This window comes from Tamandua tetradactyla, chromosome 5 (assembly GCF_023851605.1).
Source record: "Tamandua tetradactyla isolate mTamTet1 chromosome 5, mTamTet1.pri, whole genome shotgun sequence".
Taxonomy (NCBI): Eukaryota; Metazoa; Chordata; class Mammalia; order Pilosa; family Myrmecophagidae; genus Tamandua; species Tamandua tetradactyla.
The window spans coordinates 42789740-42806719 of record NC_135331.1 but is presented as its reverse complement, the minus strand read 5'-3'; the positions used below and the strand labels follow the sequence as shown (position 1 = coordinate 42806719).

Genomic DNA, 16980 nt, shown 5'->3' with positions numbered 1-16980 from the left:
CCCCTCATTTTTTTTTTTTTTCATAGGCAGGCACCAGGAGTTGAACCTTGGTCTCCAGCATGGCAGGTGAAAATTCTGCCTGCTGAACCACACTGGCCTGCCCCTCCCCCTCCCCTTTGAGGGACAGTTTTACTGGGTATAGAATTCTTGTTTGACAGTTTTTCCCTTTTAGAATCTTTAATTATATCATACCACTGCTGTTCTAGTGTGAAAGCTGCCAGAATGCGATATACCAGAAATGGAACAGCTTTTAAAAGGGGGAATTTAATAAGTTGCAAGTTTGCAGTTCTAAGGTAGTGAAAATGTCCAAATTAAAGCAAGGGTATAGAAATGTCCTAATCTAAGGCATCCAGGGAATGATGTTTTGGTTCAAGAAGGCCAGTGACATTCAGGGTTTCTCTCTCAAATGGAAAGACACATGGTGAACATGGTGACAACATCTCCTAGCTTCCTCTCCAGGCTTCTTGTTTCTTGAAACGCCCCTGGGGGGCGTTTTCCTACTTCATCTACAAAGGTCTTGGGCTGTATGGGTACTCGTGGCTCTGAAGCTTTTTCCAAAATGTTTTCTTCTTAAAGGGCTCCAGTAAGCAACCCCAACTTGAATGGGTGGAGACACATCTCCATGGAAACCATCTAATCAAAAGTTACCACCCACCATTGGGTGGGTCACATCTCCATGGAAACAGTCAAACTCCCATTTAGCAATATTCAGTGAGGATTAAAGGACATGGGTTTCCTTGGGTCCACAGATTCAAACAGCACAACTGCCTTCTCATCTCCATGGTTTCTGCTGAGAAATCCACACATAGTCTTCTTATTGGGCTTCCCTTGTATGTGATGGATTGCTTTTCTCTTGCTGCTTTCAAAATTTTCTCTTTCCTTTTAACATTTGTCAGTTTGATTAATGTCTAGGAGTACGTCTATTTGGATCTATTCTGCTTGGGGTGTACTGCACTTCTTGAATCTGTAATTTTATATCTTTCATAGTAGATGGAAAATTTTCAGTGATTATTTCTTCCCTTTTTCTTTCTTCTCCTTTTCCCTTCTTTTCTCTTTCTGGGACACCCACAGTACATATATATTCATTTGTTTCATGTTGTCATTCAGTTTCCTGAGATCCTGCTCATATTTTTCCATTCTTTTCATTATATTTTCTTTTGTGTGTCAGATTTCAGATGTCCTGTCCTCCAGTTCACTAATCATTTCTGCCTCTTCAAATGTATTATTGCAGGTTTCCATTGTTTTTTTTCCCATCTTTTCTGTCGTGCCTTTCATTCCCATAAGTTCTGTGATTCAAACTTTGGAGTTCTTCTTTTTGTTTACCCAGTGTCTTCTTTATATCCTCCCTCAACTCATTGATTTTATTTTTGATGAGATATTTCATGTCTGTTCGAATATCCTGAATTAGTTGTTTCAACTTCCATATGTCATTTGAAGTGTTGGTTTGTTCCTTTGACTGAACTGTAGCTTCAGTTTTCTTAGTGTGCTGGTTTGAGTCTGTTGTGGACTCCAGAAAAGCCATGTCCATTAATCTTCATTCAGTATTATTGGGTGAAATCTTTTTGATTGTTTCCATTGAAATATGACTCACCCAATTGTGGGTGGTAACTTTTGATTAGATGGTTTCCATGGAGATGTGTCTCCACCCATTCAAGGTGAGGTTGCTTACTGGAGCCCTTTAAGAGGGAATCATTTTGGAAGAAGCTTTAGAGTCATTAGAACTGACAGAGCCATCAGAACACAGAGACCTTTGGAGATGAAGAAGGAAAATACCCCTGGGGAAGCATCATGAAACAAGAATCCGGGAAAGGAAGCTAACAGATGTCACCATGTGCCCTCCCAGCTGAGAGAGAAACCCCAAATTTCATTGGCCTTTGTTGATGAAGATAACTTCTTGTTGGTGCCTTAATTTGGACATTTTCGCAGCCTTAGAACGGTAAACTTACAACTTAATAAATTCCCCTTTTTAAAAACTATTCTGTTTCTGGTATATCACATTCCAGCAGCTTTAAAAGTAGAACACCTAGTATGACTGTTATTTTTGCTAACATCTAGGCCATTGATTTCCTTAATCAGTTTATTCTGGAGGTTATTTTCACTCTTTTATCTAGGGTTTTCTTGCTGCGTGGCTTTGTTCTCTATCTTTTCTTTGACATTCAGTTCAACTTATTCTAGGTCTCTAGCATAAGTTCTGTTTAACTGATCAGAATTTTTCAGTTCTTGTTTTTCTGTTTCTTTCCTTGCCTATATAGAGCCTTTTTTCTTTTTGAGGAAGGTCTCCTCAGACATTTTTGTCCCCAGCCAGATTTTTCCCAGACCAGATAGGCCCATGTCTCAGGAGGAAAGAGTAGCTAGCATCACTTTTCCCTAAGGGTGAGACCCAGCAGGTTGTCAGCTTTTCCTGTGAAACCTCTAGATTTTGCTTTTCATATCCTGCCCAGCATGTGGTGCTTGTCTGCCTGCAGCTTCTGACCAGCTAAAAGTCATGCAGTGCCTTTAATTTCAGCAGACCCTCCTTGCCAGGGGCATGGCTGAGACAGAGGTGTGGTAGTAGGATGGCTTTACTTTCTTCTGTTTTCCTACCCCTAGGACTTGAGTTTCTTAATGGAGAGATTCTGCTTCAGCTGGGCACCGCCCCTTTTTTTCTTGGCAAAGATACCCCTTTAGGGAATTCTCTCCTTTCACCTGACTAGTTACTTTCTCTCTCAGACAAGCTTAATTCTGCCCCTGCCTGAGGCAGTGCTGGAGCCTGAGAGCACTTTCAGGTCTATCCAGTGAGCCGTTTGAGTGGAAAAAAAAAAGAAAAAAAGAAAAGCGTTTTCAGAGCCAGGCCCCTGCACCTGGGGTTTGTCAGTCAAGAGCTTGAGGTAGTAAATGGTTGTATGTATCTCCAGGCTTTCTGTGCCTCTTTTCTTAAGGTCTAGCCTTTTACCAGTGTTTTTGCACTGTCCAACTCAAAAAAGCTTCTGTTTTGATTTTTTTTTTCTGTCAGCCCTGCCCCCTGCCTGCTGGGGCAAAAACTCCTCATTCCTTTAATGCTTATTCCAGGTTTATCTGAGTGGGGCCTGTTTTCAATAGTCAGAATTTGTTCATTAATTCTGTCATTGGAGCCTGGTTGGGTTAAACCCTTTCTGTTAGTAAAGTCTGTTTCCTTTCCCTCATGGAACCGGCCTGCCATGCCTGTGGGTAAGGGGTGCCCACCTCCACAACTTGGGGGGCTGACTGTTCTGGGTGGGGTCTCAGCCATCCTCCCTGGTCCAGACAGGTGTACACTGTGTGTCCGACCACTGGTGTTCCCCTGGCAGTTCCATACAGTTCCTCACTATTTTCTGGGTGCTCTGGAGGTTGAACGAAACTCCACACCTCTCCATGTTGCCGTCTCGCCCCACCTCTGGTCCGTGGCTGTCTTGCCCTCAGTTTTGAAGAACAGTTTGTCAGAGAAAGAACCTGGGGTTGGCAGTTTTCTCTTGCAGTACCTTAAATATATGTACCACTGCCTCTTGCCTCCATGGTTTCTAACCAGAAGTTAGTAGTTAGTCTTATTGAGGGTCCTTTGTGTGTGACAGATCGCTTTTCTCTTGCTGGTTTTAGAACTCTCTGTTAATCATTGGCATTTGACATTCCAATTAGTATGTGTCCTGGAGTGGGTCTGTTAAGGTTTGTTTAGAGTTATGTTGTGCTTCTTAGATGTGTATGTTTATGTCTTTCAACAAAATGGGGAAATTTTCAGCCATTATTTCCTCAGATAGTCTTTCTGCACTTTTTCCCTTCTCTTCTTCTTCGGGGGCACTCATGATGCGTGCATTTGTATGCTTCATACAGTTACCGTTACCTGAGATGTTGCTCAATTTTTTCTGTTCTTATTATGTTTTCTGACTGCATGGTTTGAATCATCCTGTCTTCTGTTTTCCTGAATCTTTCTTCTATCTGTTCAGGTCTGCTGTTGTATGTCTCTAGTGTAGTTTTAATCTCCATCATTATGCCTTTCATACCCATAATATGTTGTATTTCTTTTTATACTTTCAAATTCTTTTTTATGCTCACACATCATCTCTTCCTTTTTAGCTCTGTATCCAGCTTTAGTTTATTTCTATCCATATTTTCTGTTACCTCCCGAATTGATTTTTGAAATTTGTTTGAACTTTTTTGATTGGTTGTTCCAAATTATGTGTCTTTGAAGTTTTAATTTGTTTTTTGACTGAACCTTATCTTCCTGTTTCTTAGTATGGCTTGCAATTTTTGACCATCTGACCACAGGATTTTTTTTGATGTGTTAACTCTGAAACCCAGTTTCTCCCTCATATTAAGGATTTTATTTTTGATTGGCTTTTTATTAAAGCTCTTCTTTTTTAAAAAAATTTTTATTAATAAATCTTACAAACACACAAACATTCTTAACATAAATATTTCATACTTGGTGTACAATCAGTGGCTCACAATACCATCACATAGTTTTGTATTCATCCCATGATTATTTTTAGAACATTTGTATCATGCCAAAAAAAGAAATAAAAAAAAACTGATACATACCATACCCCTTACCCCTCCCTCTCACTGACCACTAGGATTTCCATCTACCCAATTTATTTTAAACTTTGTCCCCCGTTATTTATTTTTTTTAATCCATATTTTTTACTCAACTGTCCATACCCTTGGACCAGAGGAGCATCAGATTTTCACAATCACACAGTCACATTGTAAAGGCTATGTCATTATACAGTCATTTTCAAGAAACAAGACTACTAGAATACAGATCAGCAGTTTCAGATACTTCCCTCTGGCCACTCCAATACACCATAAACTAAAAAGGATTATCTGTATAATGTGTAAGAATAATTTCCAGGATAACATCTTGACTATATTTGAAATCTCTTAACCAATTACACTCTATTTTTTCTCATTTCTCTCTTCCCCGTTTTGGTCAAGAAGGCTTTCTCAATCCCTTTATGCGAAGTCCCAGCTCATCCTGGGATTTCTGTTCCACATTGCCAGGGAAATTTCCATTCCTGGCAGTCATGTCCCCCGTCAGGGGGAGGGCAGTGAATTCACTTGCCAAGTTGGCTTAGGGAGAGAGGCCATATCTGAGCAACAAAAGAGGTTCTCTGGGGGGTAACCCTTAGGCCTAATTTTAAGTAAGTTTAGCCTATCCATTGCAGGATAAGTTTCATAAGGGCAAATGCCAAGATTGAGGCCTTGACCTATTGATATGCTTGTCTCCACTGATTGCGAGAATATCAGAAATTCTCCAAATGGGGAAGTTGAATATTTCCTCCTTTCCCCACAGTACCCCAAGGGGACCTTGAAAATACTTTTATATTCATTGCCCAAATTACTCTGGAATATATCGGAGTATCTCACTAACTTGGACAAACCAACAAAGTCTCATGCTCTGTTCTAGTTTGCTAGCTGCCAGAATGCAATATGCCAGCATGGAATGGCTTTTAAAAAGGGGACTTTTATAAGTTGCAAGTTAACAGTTTTTAAGCTGTGTAAATGTCCCAGTTAAAGCAAGTCTATAGTAATGTCCAATCTAAGGCATCCAGGGAAAGATACCTTGATTTAAGAAGGCCGATGAAGTTTAGGGTTTCTCTCTCAAATGGAAAGGTACATGGTCAGAATGGTCAAGGTTTCTGTCTTGACTGGAAGGGCACATGGTGAACAACAGCATCATCTGCTAGCTTCCTCTCCAGCTCCCCAGGAGGCATTTTCCTTCTTCATCTTCAAAAGTCACTGGCTGGTGGACTCTCTGCTTCATGGTTCTGCAGCTTTCTCGTGACTTTCTGTTCTGTTGTGGCTTTCTCGTGGCTTTGTTGTTCTTCTCTGCTCTCTCTGAATCTCCAGCTTTTTCCAAAATGTTTCTTCTTTTATAGGATTCCAGTAAGGTAATCGATACCCACCTGAAGACGTGTCTCCACCCAATCCAATTTAACATCCACTCTTGAGTGAGTCACATCTCCATGGAGATAATCTAATTAAAGTTTCCAACATACAGTACTGAATAGGGATTAGAAGAAACGGCTGTCTTTGTAAAATGGGATTAGGATTAAAACATGGTTTTTCTAGGGTAATACATATGGGCACACACCCTATTCAAGATTCCACGTAATTATGGTATTCAACTAAACTGACCATACAAGTTAAATTAGGAAATGCACTACCCAAAATTTAAATTTTGCACCAAATAAACTTCTCTCCCTTTGGCCTCACACTGAAGTTGAAGTTTCAAAAAATATGGACGATATCATCCTTTACCTTGTATTCTGATTTATTTTAGTCCTGTCCATCCAGATCAGCTTCATTCATATCTCTATTTGAAGTCAGATCCCTTTTTCAACTTTTTAAACAGTTCCTTTATGGGGTACTGCTGACTTTCATAACTTCAGAGTTCTAATTCTGAGTCTGAGGTGTCATGTAAATACCCAAAGTTTCTGGGAAAGACCAGGTTATAAACTAACAGCTCAGTATCTCAGAATTTAGAAATAACAGTTACAGTTTGTGAATATATGTGTGACTGCTTTAAGAGCTTACAATCTGTGAACCTTTACAATAGGTCCCAACCTGATAACCCATGCTCCCCACTTCAGTTCACCAAGTTTTTATATTATACTTAGTCTGCATGAGTGAGGCATGTTAATTTTTGTTTTTATTTCTGACATTTCATTCAACATGCAGTCCTTAAGGTGCGTTCACCTAGTTGCATGCATCACAACTGCATTCCTTCCTGCGGTCAATCACTAGTCCGTTATATGTATACACCATAGTTCCCCCTTTCATTCTTCAGTCCTTGTACCCTTCGACTGCCTCCATCCATTATGGAGTGCAGACACTGTGGTTAAGCCTCTTCTTTGATGCTCAGTCCATCTTATTCTGGATCTTTAGAGTAGCCCATGTTTAACTGTTCAGATTTTCTCAGCTCTTCTGTACCTGATTCTTGCCTCATTGTGACTTGTATGGTGTACAAGTATGAGTGGAGGGGGAGAGGTTGGGACTGATGAGTCTGGGATGTCAATCTGCCTGATGTGGGATTTTTTTGTTTTGTCTTTTTCTTTGATTCAGCATTTGTTGAGTCCTTTATCTCTATCATAATCCAGAGTTCCAAGCAAGTGGGATTTGTCCTTACATTAGTTAATTCTAAGGGGAGACTTTTCCAAGGGATGTCTTACATCTCCATGTTGATAATGTCACCTCTTTTTTGCCTGTTTTTTAATTTTCTGTAAATGTAATGAGTCAGTAAATATTCTTTTGTGTCTGGCTCTTTTGTACAACATTATTTTTGTGAGATTCATCCACAAAGTTAATCAAAGCTACATAAATAAGCAGTAAGTAATTTTTTTACCTTTCCATATATCCTTTTTTATTAAGCAGTGAAAGATGAAATAATTAATGTTTATTGGATAGTATCTAATTGCTTATTAGAGCTGTGCTAAATGTTTGGGATATAAAAGATGTATTAAATACTTTCTAAAGATAGCTATTAAATAAGGTTCTAGAGGGAAAAAAAGAAGTAATTAGATAAACGAAAGTTCTAATTGAGAGGTTCGGAAAAGCAATAGCTCAGTTACTTCATTGTGTACTGGCATGATTCAGAGAAATTTCAACAAAAGGAGGTGAAACTTAAGAAGTATGAATGAATAGAGAAAACCTGGGTAAATATTCTTGACAAAAGAGGCATTGTAAGTTGTAAAGGCCCACCTAGATATGAGCATAAGCATATGAGTATGCAGTATAGAGCACTGGTTCTCAAGCTTAACTGCATACTTTTGGAAGCTTTAAAAAATTTTGTTGCTTGTGTTCCACCCTAGAGATTCTGATTTTTTGGTATGGGATTTGGCCTGAGCATATCTCCCCTTACACGCAGATAATTCTAATGGGCAATAAAGTGTGTAAATCACTGTTACAGTGGATTCTTTCTAATTTGAATGGAAAGATTGTCAAAATAGGTTATAGAACTTTGGTTAGAGGAGTTTAAACTTGATCTGACACTCAATAGGGAGCTCTTACAGACTCTTAGAAAACAGAGTCACAATAAAGCAATCATTTAGAAAAATTGACGTCTTTAGGCAGACCAGAATGAAAGTATTAAGAATGTCAGACCTCCAGAGTTTTTTTTTTCCCTGTACAAATTACTTTTTTCTGGCTTGCCCACTACCTTTTGACTCTTTCTTATCTGTTAGGTCTCAGTTTAAATCTGGGCTCAGCAAACAATGGTCTACTGGTCAAATCTGGCCCACTGCCTGTGTCTTAAGATAGTTTCATGGAAATATAGCCATGCTAATTTTTAACATATTGTTTGTAGCTTTCTACATAGTACAAGGGCACAGTTGAATAGGTGCAACTGAAATTGTATAGTCTGAAAGCTTAAAATATTTATTATCTAATTCTTTACAGAAAAAGTTTGAGGACCCCTAGGTTTACATGATGCTTCCCTATAGGAGAAATTTTCTCAGCTGCTAGAAGTGATTAAATCAGAGGGATCTATACCACTTTTTCGTGGCATCTATTCCTCTTTTTGCAAATCATCTCACGTATACATATGTTTTCCTCACTAAACTCTAAATTCTAGAGGCCATGCATGTCTTATGTGTTCTCCTTCAGAGCCTCCATATCTCCTCCATACTCTACACTCTTAGCTATTGACTGCTTCTTGGGTTGACCTACAAAGGAGAAGCACTTAGAAGAGAACTCTCACATGCTCCCACCACCACATCTATCAGCCCGCCTGTGTTTCTACCTGTTTGCTCTGCCTTCTCTCTTGTTACTCTTGATGAAGTGCCCATGTTCCTAAGGGCAGGCAGTCTCTCCCTGTGCAGGTAAATCCACCCCCTCCCTTTTTTTAACTGTTTTTTTTTCCAAATATATTTTTATTGACAAATCTTCACACACATACAGTCTATACATGGTGGCTCACAATATCATCATTTAGTTGGGTATTCATCACCATGATCATATTTAGAACATTTGTGTCATTCCAGAAAAAGAAATAAAAAGCAAAAAGAAAAACTCATTCATCCCATACCCCTTACCACTCCCTCTCATTGAAATTGGGTATTTCAGTCTATCCAATTTATTGAATCCATCCCTTCTGCCCACACAAAGACATAGTTCCAGCAATTGTTCCCCCTCTCTCTTGCGTCATACTCTATGTTCCCTTTCTACTGAATCATTTCCTTTAGCACACAGTCAAAACCCAGTCTTGATTCCATATACCCCTTCTGTTACCACCCCAGTTTTGGCTTCTCTTTACACCAGAACTCCTTGAGAGTCATTTCACCATCTGTACATTACTATGCATTTACTTTTAGCATTTTGTCACATTTGTCATATCATTTTTTATCTGTCTACCTATCATCTTTATCTACCATCTATCTACCTGTATATCTGTTTTCTAAACATTTAAGGAGTAGGTTGCATACATCATGCTCCCTTTACACGTAGCACTCCAGGTCCATTTCCTAAGAACAAGGACACTCACTCACATAAGCACCTTAAGTGCAGGTGTCAGGCTCAAGAAGTTTAACGTTGTTATAAAGTATAGAGTTCATATTCCAATTATTATTATTTTGTCTTTATTTTATTACTTAACTACCCATACACTGGATAAAGGGAGTATCAGTTACAAGTTTTTACAATCGCATGGTTACATGATTAAAGGTATATAGTTACACAATCATTATCAAAGGTCAAGGCTACTGGATTACAGATGAACAATTTCAGGTATTTCCTTCAAGCAGTTCTAATATACTAGAAACTAAAAAGAAATATCTATATAATGAGTCAGTAGTCATAATCATTAGTTAAATCCTAGCTTCTCAGTTACACCTCCTCCCTCTCACTTGATCATTCTCTCAGTCTTCAGTAATATCTGGGCAATGACCATTTTAACTTCTTTGTACTGGAAAGGGTGTTAACCTTAAGGGGTATAGAAATGAAGCTGGTTGATGTTCTTGGAGAGACTGTTACCTCTGGGTTTCAGAGCTTATCTGGCATAGAAGCAGTCTGGAGGCCTTAAGCTTCTAAAAAAATAAACTTACTAAGAAAAGCTTTTACAGAGTCTTCATAGAGCCCAGGGTATTCTTTAGGGTTTTCAGGAATACTATTGGTTGGGGCTTGGGAAACTGTGGCAGTTTTGTAGTATCTGGCTGAAGCTTGTATATGAGTAACCTCCAGAATGACCTCTTGACTCTATTTGAAATTTCTTAGCCACGGAAACTTTTTGTTTCATTTCTTTTCCCCCTTTGGTCAGTACCAGGTTCATCACTGGGAGTCATGTCCCGTGCATGTCCCGCATTGTCAGGGAGACTTACATTCCTGGGAGTCATGTCCCATTTAGGGAGGAGATTAGTGAGTTTATTTGCATAGTAGTTGGCTGAGAGAGAGAGAGAGAGAGAGAGAGAGAGGCCACGTCTGATTTGCTTGCTTTTGACCTTTGTAAAAGTGGTATTGGATGTGTTCTTCTATGAGTTGCTGTTTTGATTCAGTATTTCCTTTTTAGATTCAACTATGACAGTTCTTATTGCTGTAGCTCATTTCTTTTCACCACTGTTTAGTAAAAATTTCATTTTATGAATGTTCATTTTATCCATTCGGTTAATGAGTATTTGGGAGGTTTGCAATTTTTGGCTCTTGCAGACACATACTATTGTGAATAAACGTAAGATTTTAAGGTGTATAACCAGGAGTGAAATTGCTGGGTGGAAAGATGTGTGCTTCAATTTTAGTAGGTAATGCATCTCTAGTGTTACTAGGTAATGCATTTTGTCTTCTTAAGTGAATTCTCCCATCACCTTCACCAGCAATGGATTAGAGTTCTTATTCCCACTACTCATAATGTTCATTATGAACAGATTTTTAATTTTTGCTAGTCTGATGTGTATAAAACAGTATCTTGTTGTGGTTTTCTTATGTTATCCGTTTGTGTTACTTTGTGAAATGCTTTTTTAGGTTTTCTGTACAGTTTTCTACCGAGTTTTGCATTTCTTCTTATTAAATGAGGAGTTCTTTACTCATTCTGGATACTTATCTTTTGTCTTTCTGTGTGTGTGGTAAAATATCTTCTCCCTGTTTGTGGATTGTTTTTTTTCACCATCTTTATTTAATTCTTTGAAGAAAATGTATTAAATTTTTTTTTTTTGGATGCATGGTCCAAGAATCAAACCTGGGTCTCCTGCATGGACAGCGAGCATTCTATCACTAATCCCCTCATGCACCCTATTAATTTTAATATAGTTTAATTTATCACGTTTTTTTTTTTTATGGTTTGCCCCTTTTAAATCATGTTTAGGAAATCATTTTGTACTACTGTAAGGTTGCATATATTTTGGTTTTCTTTTCTTCTCCTTCCAAAGATTTTAAAGTTTACTTCTCATTTTAAAGTCTGTGATTCATCAAAAATTAGATTTGTGTATATGGTTTGAGGCAGTTATAAATGTTATTTGTTCAGTATGATTATTAACTAATATTGTACTCTTATTCCTTTTAAAATAAAGCTTGCAAGCAGATGTCTCAGGCAACAGATTAAACCAGCAGTGACTATAAAGCTACACCTGAATCAGAATGGAGATCACAGCAGCAAAGTTCTGCAGACGGACCCAGCTACCCTGCTCCATTTGGTTCAGCAACTGGAACAAGCATTAGAGGAGATGAAAACAAACCACTGTAGGAGAGTTGTCCGCAACATCAAGTAGCATCAGTTTTAAGGTTTTAATCCCTTGAATCATTTATGAACTGATGATATGCAGCAATTACTTTTTAGAATTTTTTTTTTAACTAATGGTGATTAAGTACATTTGGTCAGATGAAATTTCATTTCCTGTGTCAAGATATTGAGGTCATGATGAGACGTTAAAAGAAAGTTCCTTTCTTGGTGCTAAATATGGTCAAATTCTTGACAAATTATGATGTATTTTGTATTTTAAATGTGTAAATAGGATTGAATCAACTGGAAATGAATCTATACTGTTCATATCTTCTGTATATATTAATGACTATACTGTTTTGAGTACTTCTTTTGACTGCTTAACTTGTAAAATTATTTTCCTCCTTATTGATCAAAATTCAAAAATAAAATTCATAATATGATACTATTACTATTCAGAATATTTCTAGACAGTTCAACCTATTAAACTTTTTTTTCAAAGAGAGAAAGAGTTTATTGCTAGGCACGAAGTAGGAGCTCAGATGGCTTATCGGCCTGAAAATGTATCCCTGAACTACAGTAATTCTGATAGTCTATAAGAAAATGGCAGCTTTCATATGAAAATGAGTGATTTTTAGTATTAGAATGAGGTATAGGTGACTTACAGGTTAAAGTCTAAGCTACTGTACATATCAGGCAGGCCCATTTTGGTTAGATCCAGCTTCGGTTATGAAGATAACTTTGGACTTGGGGTGGGTTACTTCTCGGCTGACCCACGATCGTTCATTAACAAACACTAGGGGCTGTCTTTAGTGATCACAAGACTCCAGAGTTGCATAACCAGATAAAATGAGTACAAATGAGGGTCAGGTTTTTACAATCACAAGAGCACAATATAAAGGTTATACAGTCATCAGAGATCAAGGCAACAGTTTGACAATTTCAGGTATTTCCCTTCTGGCTATTCTAATATACTTAGAAAGTAAAAAGAAATATCTATATAATGGTTTAATAATCATAATCATTTGTTAATTCCTAATTTCTTGGTTACAAGGCCCAGTTTTGTTGGAGCCTGTGATAGCTATCAGTGTGGGGTGGGTGGTGAGGGACCCAGAACTAGAACTGTAGCATGAGGAAACTGAGTCACCTCCTGAAAATCATAAATCCTTAGGAATTAATTAGAGCATTAGAAATTATAATAACATAATATCAGGATTAATAATCACATTTGTTGTTGGTCAACCTTTTAAACTTTTAAAAGCAGTAAAAGTACTTACTATATAGTTTAAGTGAATTGTCATGGCTAATTGGTTTAAATAGGATTCAAATTTGGGTGATAGTACATTGCCATTTTATTAAGGATGAATATTTTTTCCCCAGTACCCAAAGCGTTTAAGAGACTGCTGACATTCATATTTGTAAAGTAATGGCTGCAGGAGTAGTATAAACGGTCCTTGATTATCTGGATATGAATTGCAGTCACTTTATAATTTTCTTTGAATAAACTATAAAAAGGGGAGAAGAAAGACCATGTTTACTACATCACAGGCAAATATTCCTTCCTTACAAATTCAGTTTTTGTTTGTTTGTTGGTAGGTAATCAGTAGCTCTTGGCCTGAAAAGCTCAGATGCTGATGTGTCTGGTCAACTGATAGAGTGCAGGACATAGTGGCACACTTAGGGAGGGGAATCATATACAAAGATGGAAATGGTTCAGCCTTAAATATGTACCCAGGGATTTAACGTCAGAGACTTACGCTCTTGGAGCAACCCGGGAGGGAAGGCCTTTGGTCTAAACGTACTCCAGACTTTATCAACACTTACAGTCTTAAGAATTGGAAATTTTCAGATTAAAGTGATACCATGTTTCTTTCTCCTCAGAGAAGAGACTAGCAGGGAACAGAGGCCAGTGGGAAAAAAGTTTATTTGATGTTATAGTCTATTGTTGTTTCCAAACAACTGCAATATCAGATATGTGAATTATAATGAGAAGTAATTTTTAATTATAGTGATAACTTGACTAGTGAGGTTCTCTTATATTAACCTTGCAAACAAAAGGAAACGTTATAGTATGTGAAATAATAGCATATGTTATCGCATTTAAAAGCAACATGCCTGCCAAGCTTATATGATAAAAATATCTTCATGAGCCTTATTTTCTATTTTTCGAAAATAAGCAGGACTGACCACAGCCAAAACGAAAATAATAGCCCTGTATCCTTATAGAACAACTTTATTCCAACTCAGTATCTATTGTTTTAGCCCGATGAAAACAAGAAAGCTGTGTTAGTCTTTTTTGTTTGTTTCAAATTCCCCTGGCCTCTGTTCTCCATCATTCTTTTTGTGATACACTGCTTTCTTCACCTTTTGGAGTCAGGGTGAGTTTTGAATGATCTCCCTAACTTTCCTGGAGCTTACCTTTTAGTGCAGGCCATCTACTGAGCTTCTTCCTTTATTTTTTAAATAATCATTTCCCCGAAAAAAGTCATTTCCGTATGGCCTTGTTTATTTTATGGCACATTTATTATTTATTGTATCTTGTATATGAACATAATCTTTTGCTGATGCAGTCACTCTTCTACTCTGCAATATGACCCAGGTTCCTTAACATTGGATAATGTGCCTTCATCTTTATATCTACAACAGTCTAAATTTTTATTAAAATTTTGAATTTTTTGTATGCTGATTTTCCAAGATTGGCTCATGCATGTTTAGACTTAAGTGTCATATCCTTCATGTCCAAGGCCAAAATATTAAAATCTCATCTATCTTAACAAAACTGTGAGCAGGGAAATAGAGAATCCTGAATAACCAATATGTGTATCACAAAGTCTATATATACTTCACTCATGGGAAGGCTTCTTAATGTTCATAAGATTTTAATGAGCTTGTTTTGTTAGTGATGTTTCCATGCTTGGGCAAACTTAAAGCAGTAAATTGAAAAGATGGTGGGGATACCATAAGAAGTTAATATGCCTTTTTTAAGAATTAAAAAATGAGAACTTGACACTAAAGAAAGTTGGAAAAATCATAGAGTATGTGTAAAGGATGCATGTATGGGAGTCCTAAAATTCATAACAGTATGTGGCCATTTAGAATAAGGATGATATACTCTTGTAAGGAGTTAACGAGGAGTCAGTTTTAGGAGTTGGACAAAGGATTGGACTAAAGCTCTATGGCTTCTTGTGTATACTTGATAAATTCTCTGCCTTGTTTTATTCATCTCTAAAATAAGAATAATAGCCCCTAACTAATTGGCCTATGGAGAATAAATGAGGTCATATGTATAGAATTTTTAACATAATACACAATTTTTAAAAGTACTCAATAAATGTTAACTATTATTAAAATACTTGCATAGACTGAGGACCCCATTCTTTTTTATAGCATTAAATTATGTCCATATACTGCTTAAGAATTGGAGAAAATGTTAAATAGTGGTTGTTTTTGGTAAATAAGATTATATGGCTGTTTCTTTTATTAATTTCTATAATGAGTATGAATGACTTTTTTTATTGATTTTTAAATTTTTTAAAAATACCAGAAAACACCAAAAAACGTAAAACATTTGTAATTTTGATCATTCTGTTCTACATGTATAATCAGTAATTCACAATGTCATCACATAGTTGCATATTCATCATGATCATTTCTTGGAACATTTGCATCTATTCAGAAAGAGAAATAAAAAGAAAACAGAAAAAAATTCATACATACCATACCCCCCCATCCCTCCCTCTCACCGATCACCAGCATTTCACTCTAAATTTATTTTAATATTTGTTCCCCTATTATTCATCTTCATTCCATATGTTTTACTTGTCTGTTGATAAGGTAGATAAAAGGAGCATCAGACACAAGGTTTTCACAACACAGTGAAATTGTGAAAGCTTTATCATTATACAGTCATCATCAAGAAACATGGCTACTGGAACACAGCTCCACATTTTCAGGCAGTTCCTTCCAGCCTCTCCACTACATCTTGACTAACAAGGTGGTATCTGTTTCATGCATAAGAATAACCTCCAGGATAACCTCTCGACTGTTTGGAATCTCTCAGCCATTGACACTTTATTTTGTCTCATTTCACTCTTCCCCCTTTTGGTCAAGAAGGTTTTCTCAATCTCCTGATGCTGAGTCTCAGCTCATTCTACGGTTTTTCTCACTCTCTTGATGCTGAGTCTCAGCTCATTCCAGGATTTCTGTCCCATGTTGCCAGGAAGGTCCACATCCCTGGGAGTCATGTCCTACAGAGAAAAGGAGAGGGCGGTGAGTTTGCTTGTTGTGTTGGCTGGAGAGAGAGGCCACATCTCAGCAACAACAGAGATTCTCTTGGGGGTGACTCTTAGGCCTAATTTTAAGTAGGCTTGACCTATCCTTTGTGGGGTTAAGTTTCATAGGAACAAACCCCAAGATTGGGGGCTCAGCCTATAGCTTTGATTATCTGCACTGCTTGTGAGAATATCAGTAACTCAACTTGGGGAAGTTGAATTTTCCCCCAGTCTCACCATTCCCTGAAGGGGACTTTGCAAATACTTTTTTATTCACTGTTCAGATCACTCTGGGATTTATTGGGGCATCACTCTGGACAAACCAACAAAATCTCATGTCGTACTCAAGGTTCCATGTACTTACAGTGTTCAATTAAGCTGTCTACATAAATTATATTAGGAAATGCACTAGTCAAAATATAAATTTTGTACGAAATAAACATTTTTTGCTTTGGTCTCACACACAAGGTAAAATTTTACAATATTAATTACCATCAATTTTCAACACCCTGCAGTATTGACATTCCTTTGTTCTTCCTCATGCAAAAACAAGTTTTAAATTTGTACATTTAGTCATTATCATTATACACTCTAGGCATTCCTAGATTATACCATCTCAGTCTTTATTGTCTATCCTTTCTTTCTGGTTTCATCTGTGCCCCCAGCCCTCCTCCTCTATCATTCTCACATTCAGCTTCATTCAGTGTTTTAACATAATTGTATTACAGTTAGGTAGGATTGTGCTGTCCATTTCTGAATTTTTACATTCAGTTCTGTTGCACAATCTGTATCCCTTCAGCTCCAATTACTCAATACCTTACCTGTTTCTATCTCCTGATGGTCTCTGTTAACAATGAAATTCTCCAAGTTTATTCATTAATGTCAGTTCATATCAGTAAGACCATACAGTATTTGTCCTTTTGTTTCTGGCAAATCTCACTCAGCATAATGTCCTTAAGGTCCATGCATGTTGTTACATACTTCATAACTTTATTCTGTCTTACAGTTGCATAATATTCCATCATATGTATATACCACAGTTTGTTTAGCCACTTGTCTGTTGATGGACATTTT

At 37.3% G+C, this 16980-nt stretch overlaps 1 protein-coding gene across 1 annotated transcript in view; it reads left to right on the top strand.

The window, feature by feature from the left end:
- Window positions 1-14987, top strand: part of COMMD2 (COMM domain containing 2) — a 30998-nt gene extending 16011 nt beyond the window's left edge. The window contains exon 5 of the mRNA XM_077160758.1: window positions 11487-14987. Within this exon, the coding sequence (XP_077016873.1) occupies window positions 11487-11684 (198 nt within the window). The 3' untranslated portion in view covers window positions 11685-14987. The remainder of the gene's footprint in view (window positions 1-11486) is intronic.
- Window positions 14988-16980: the final 1993 nt, after the last annotated feature.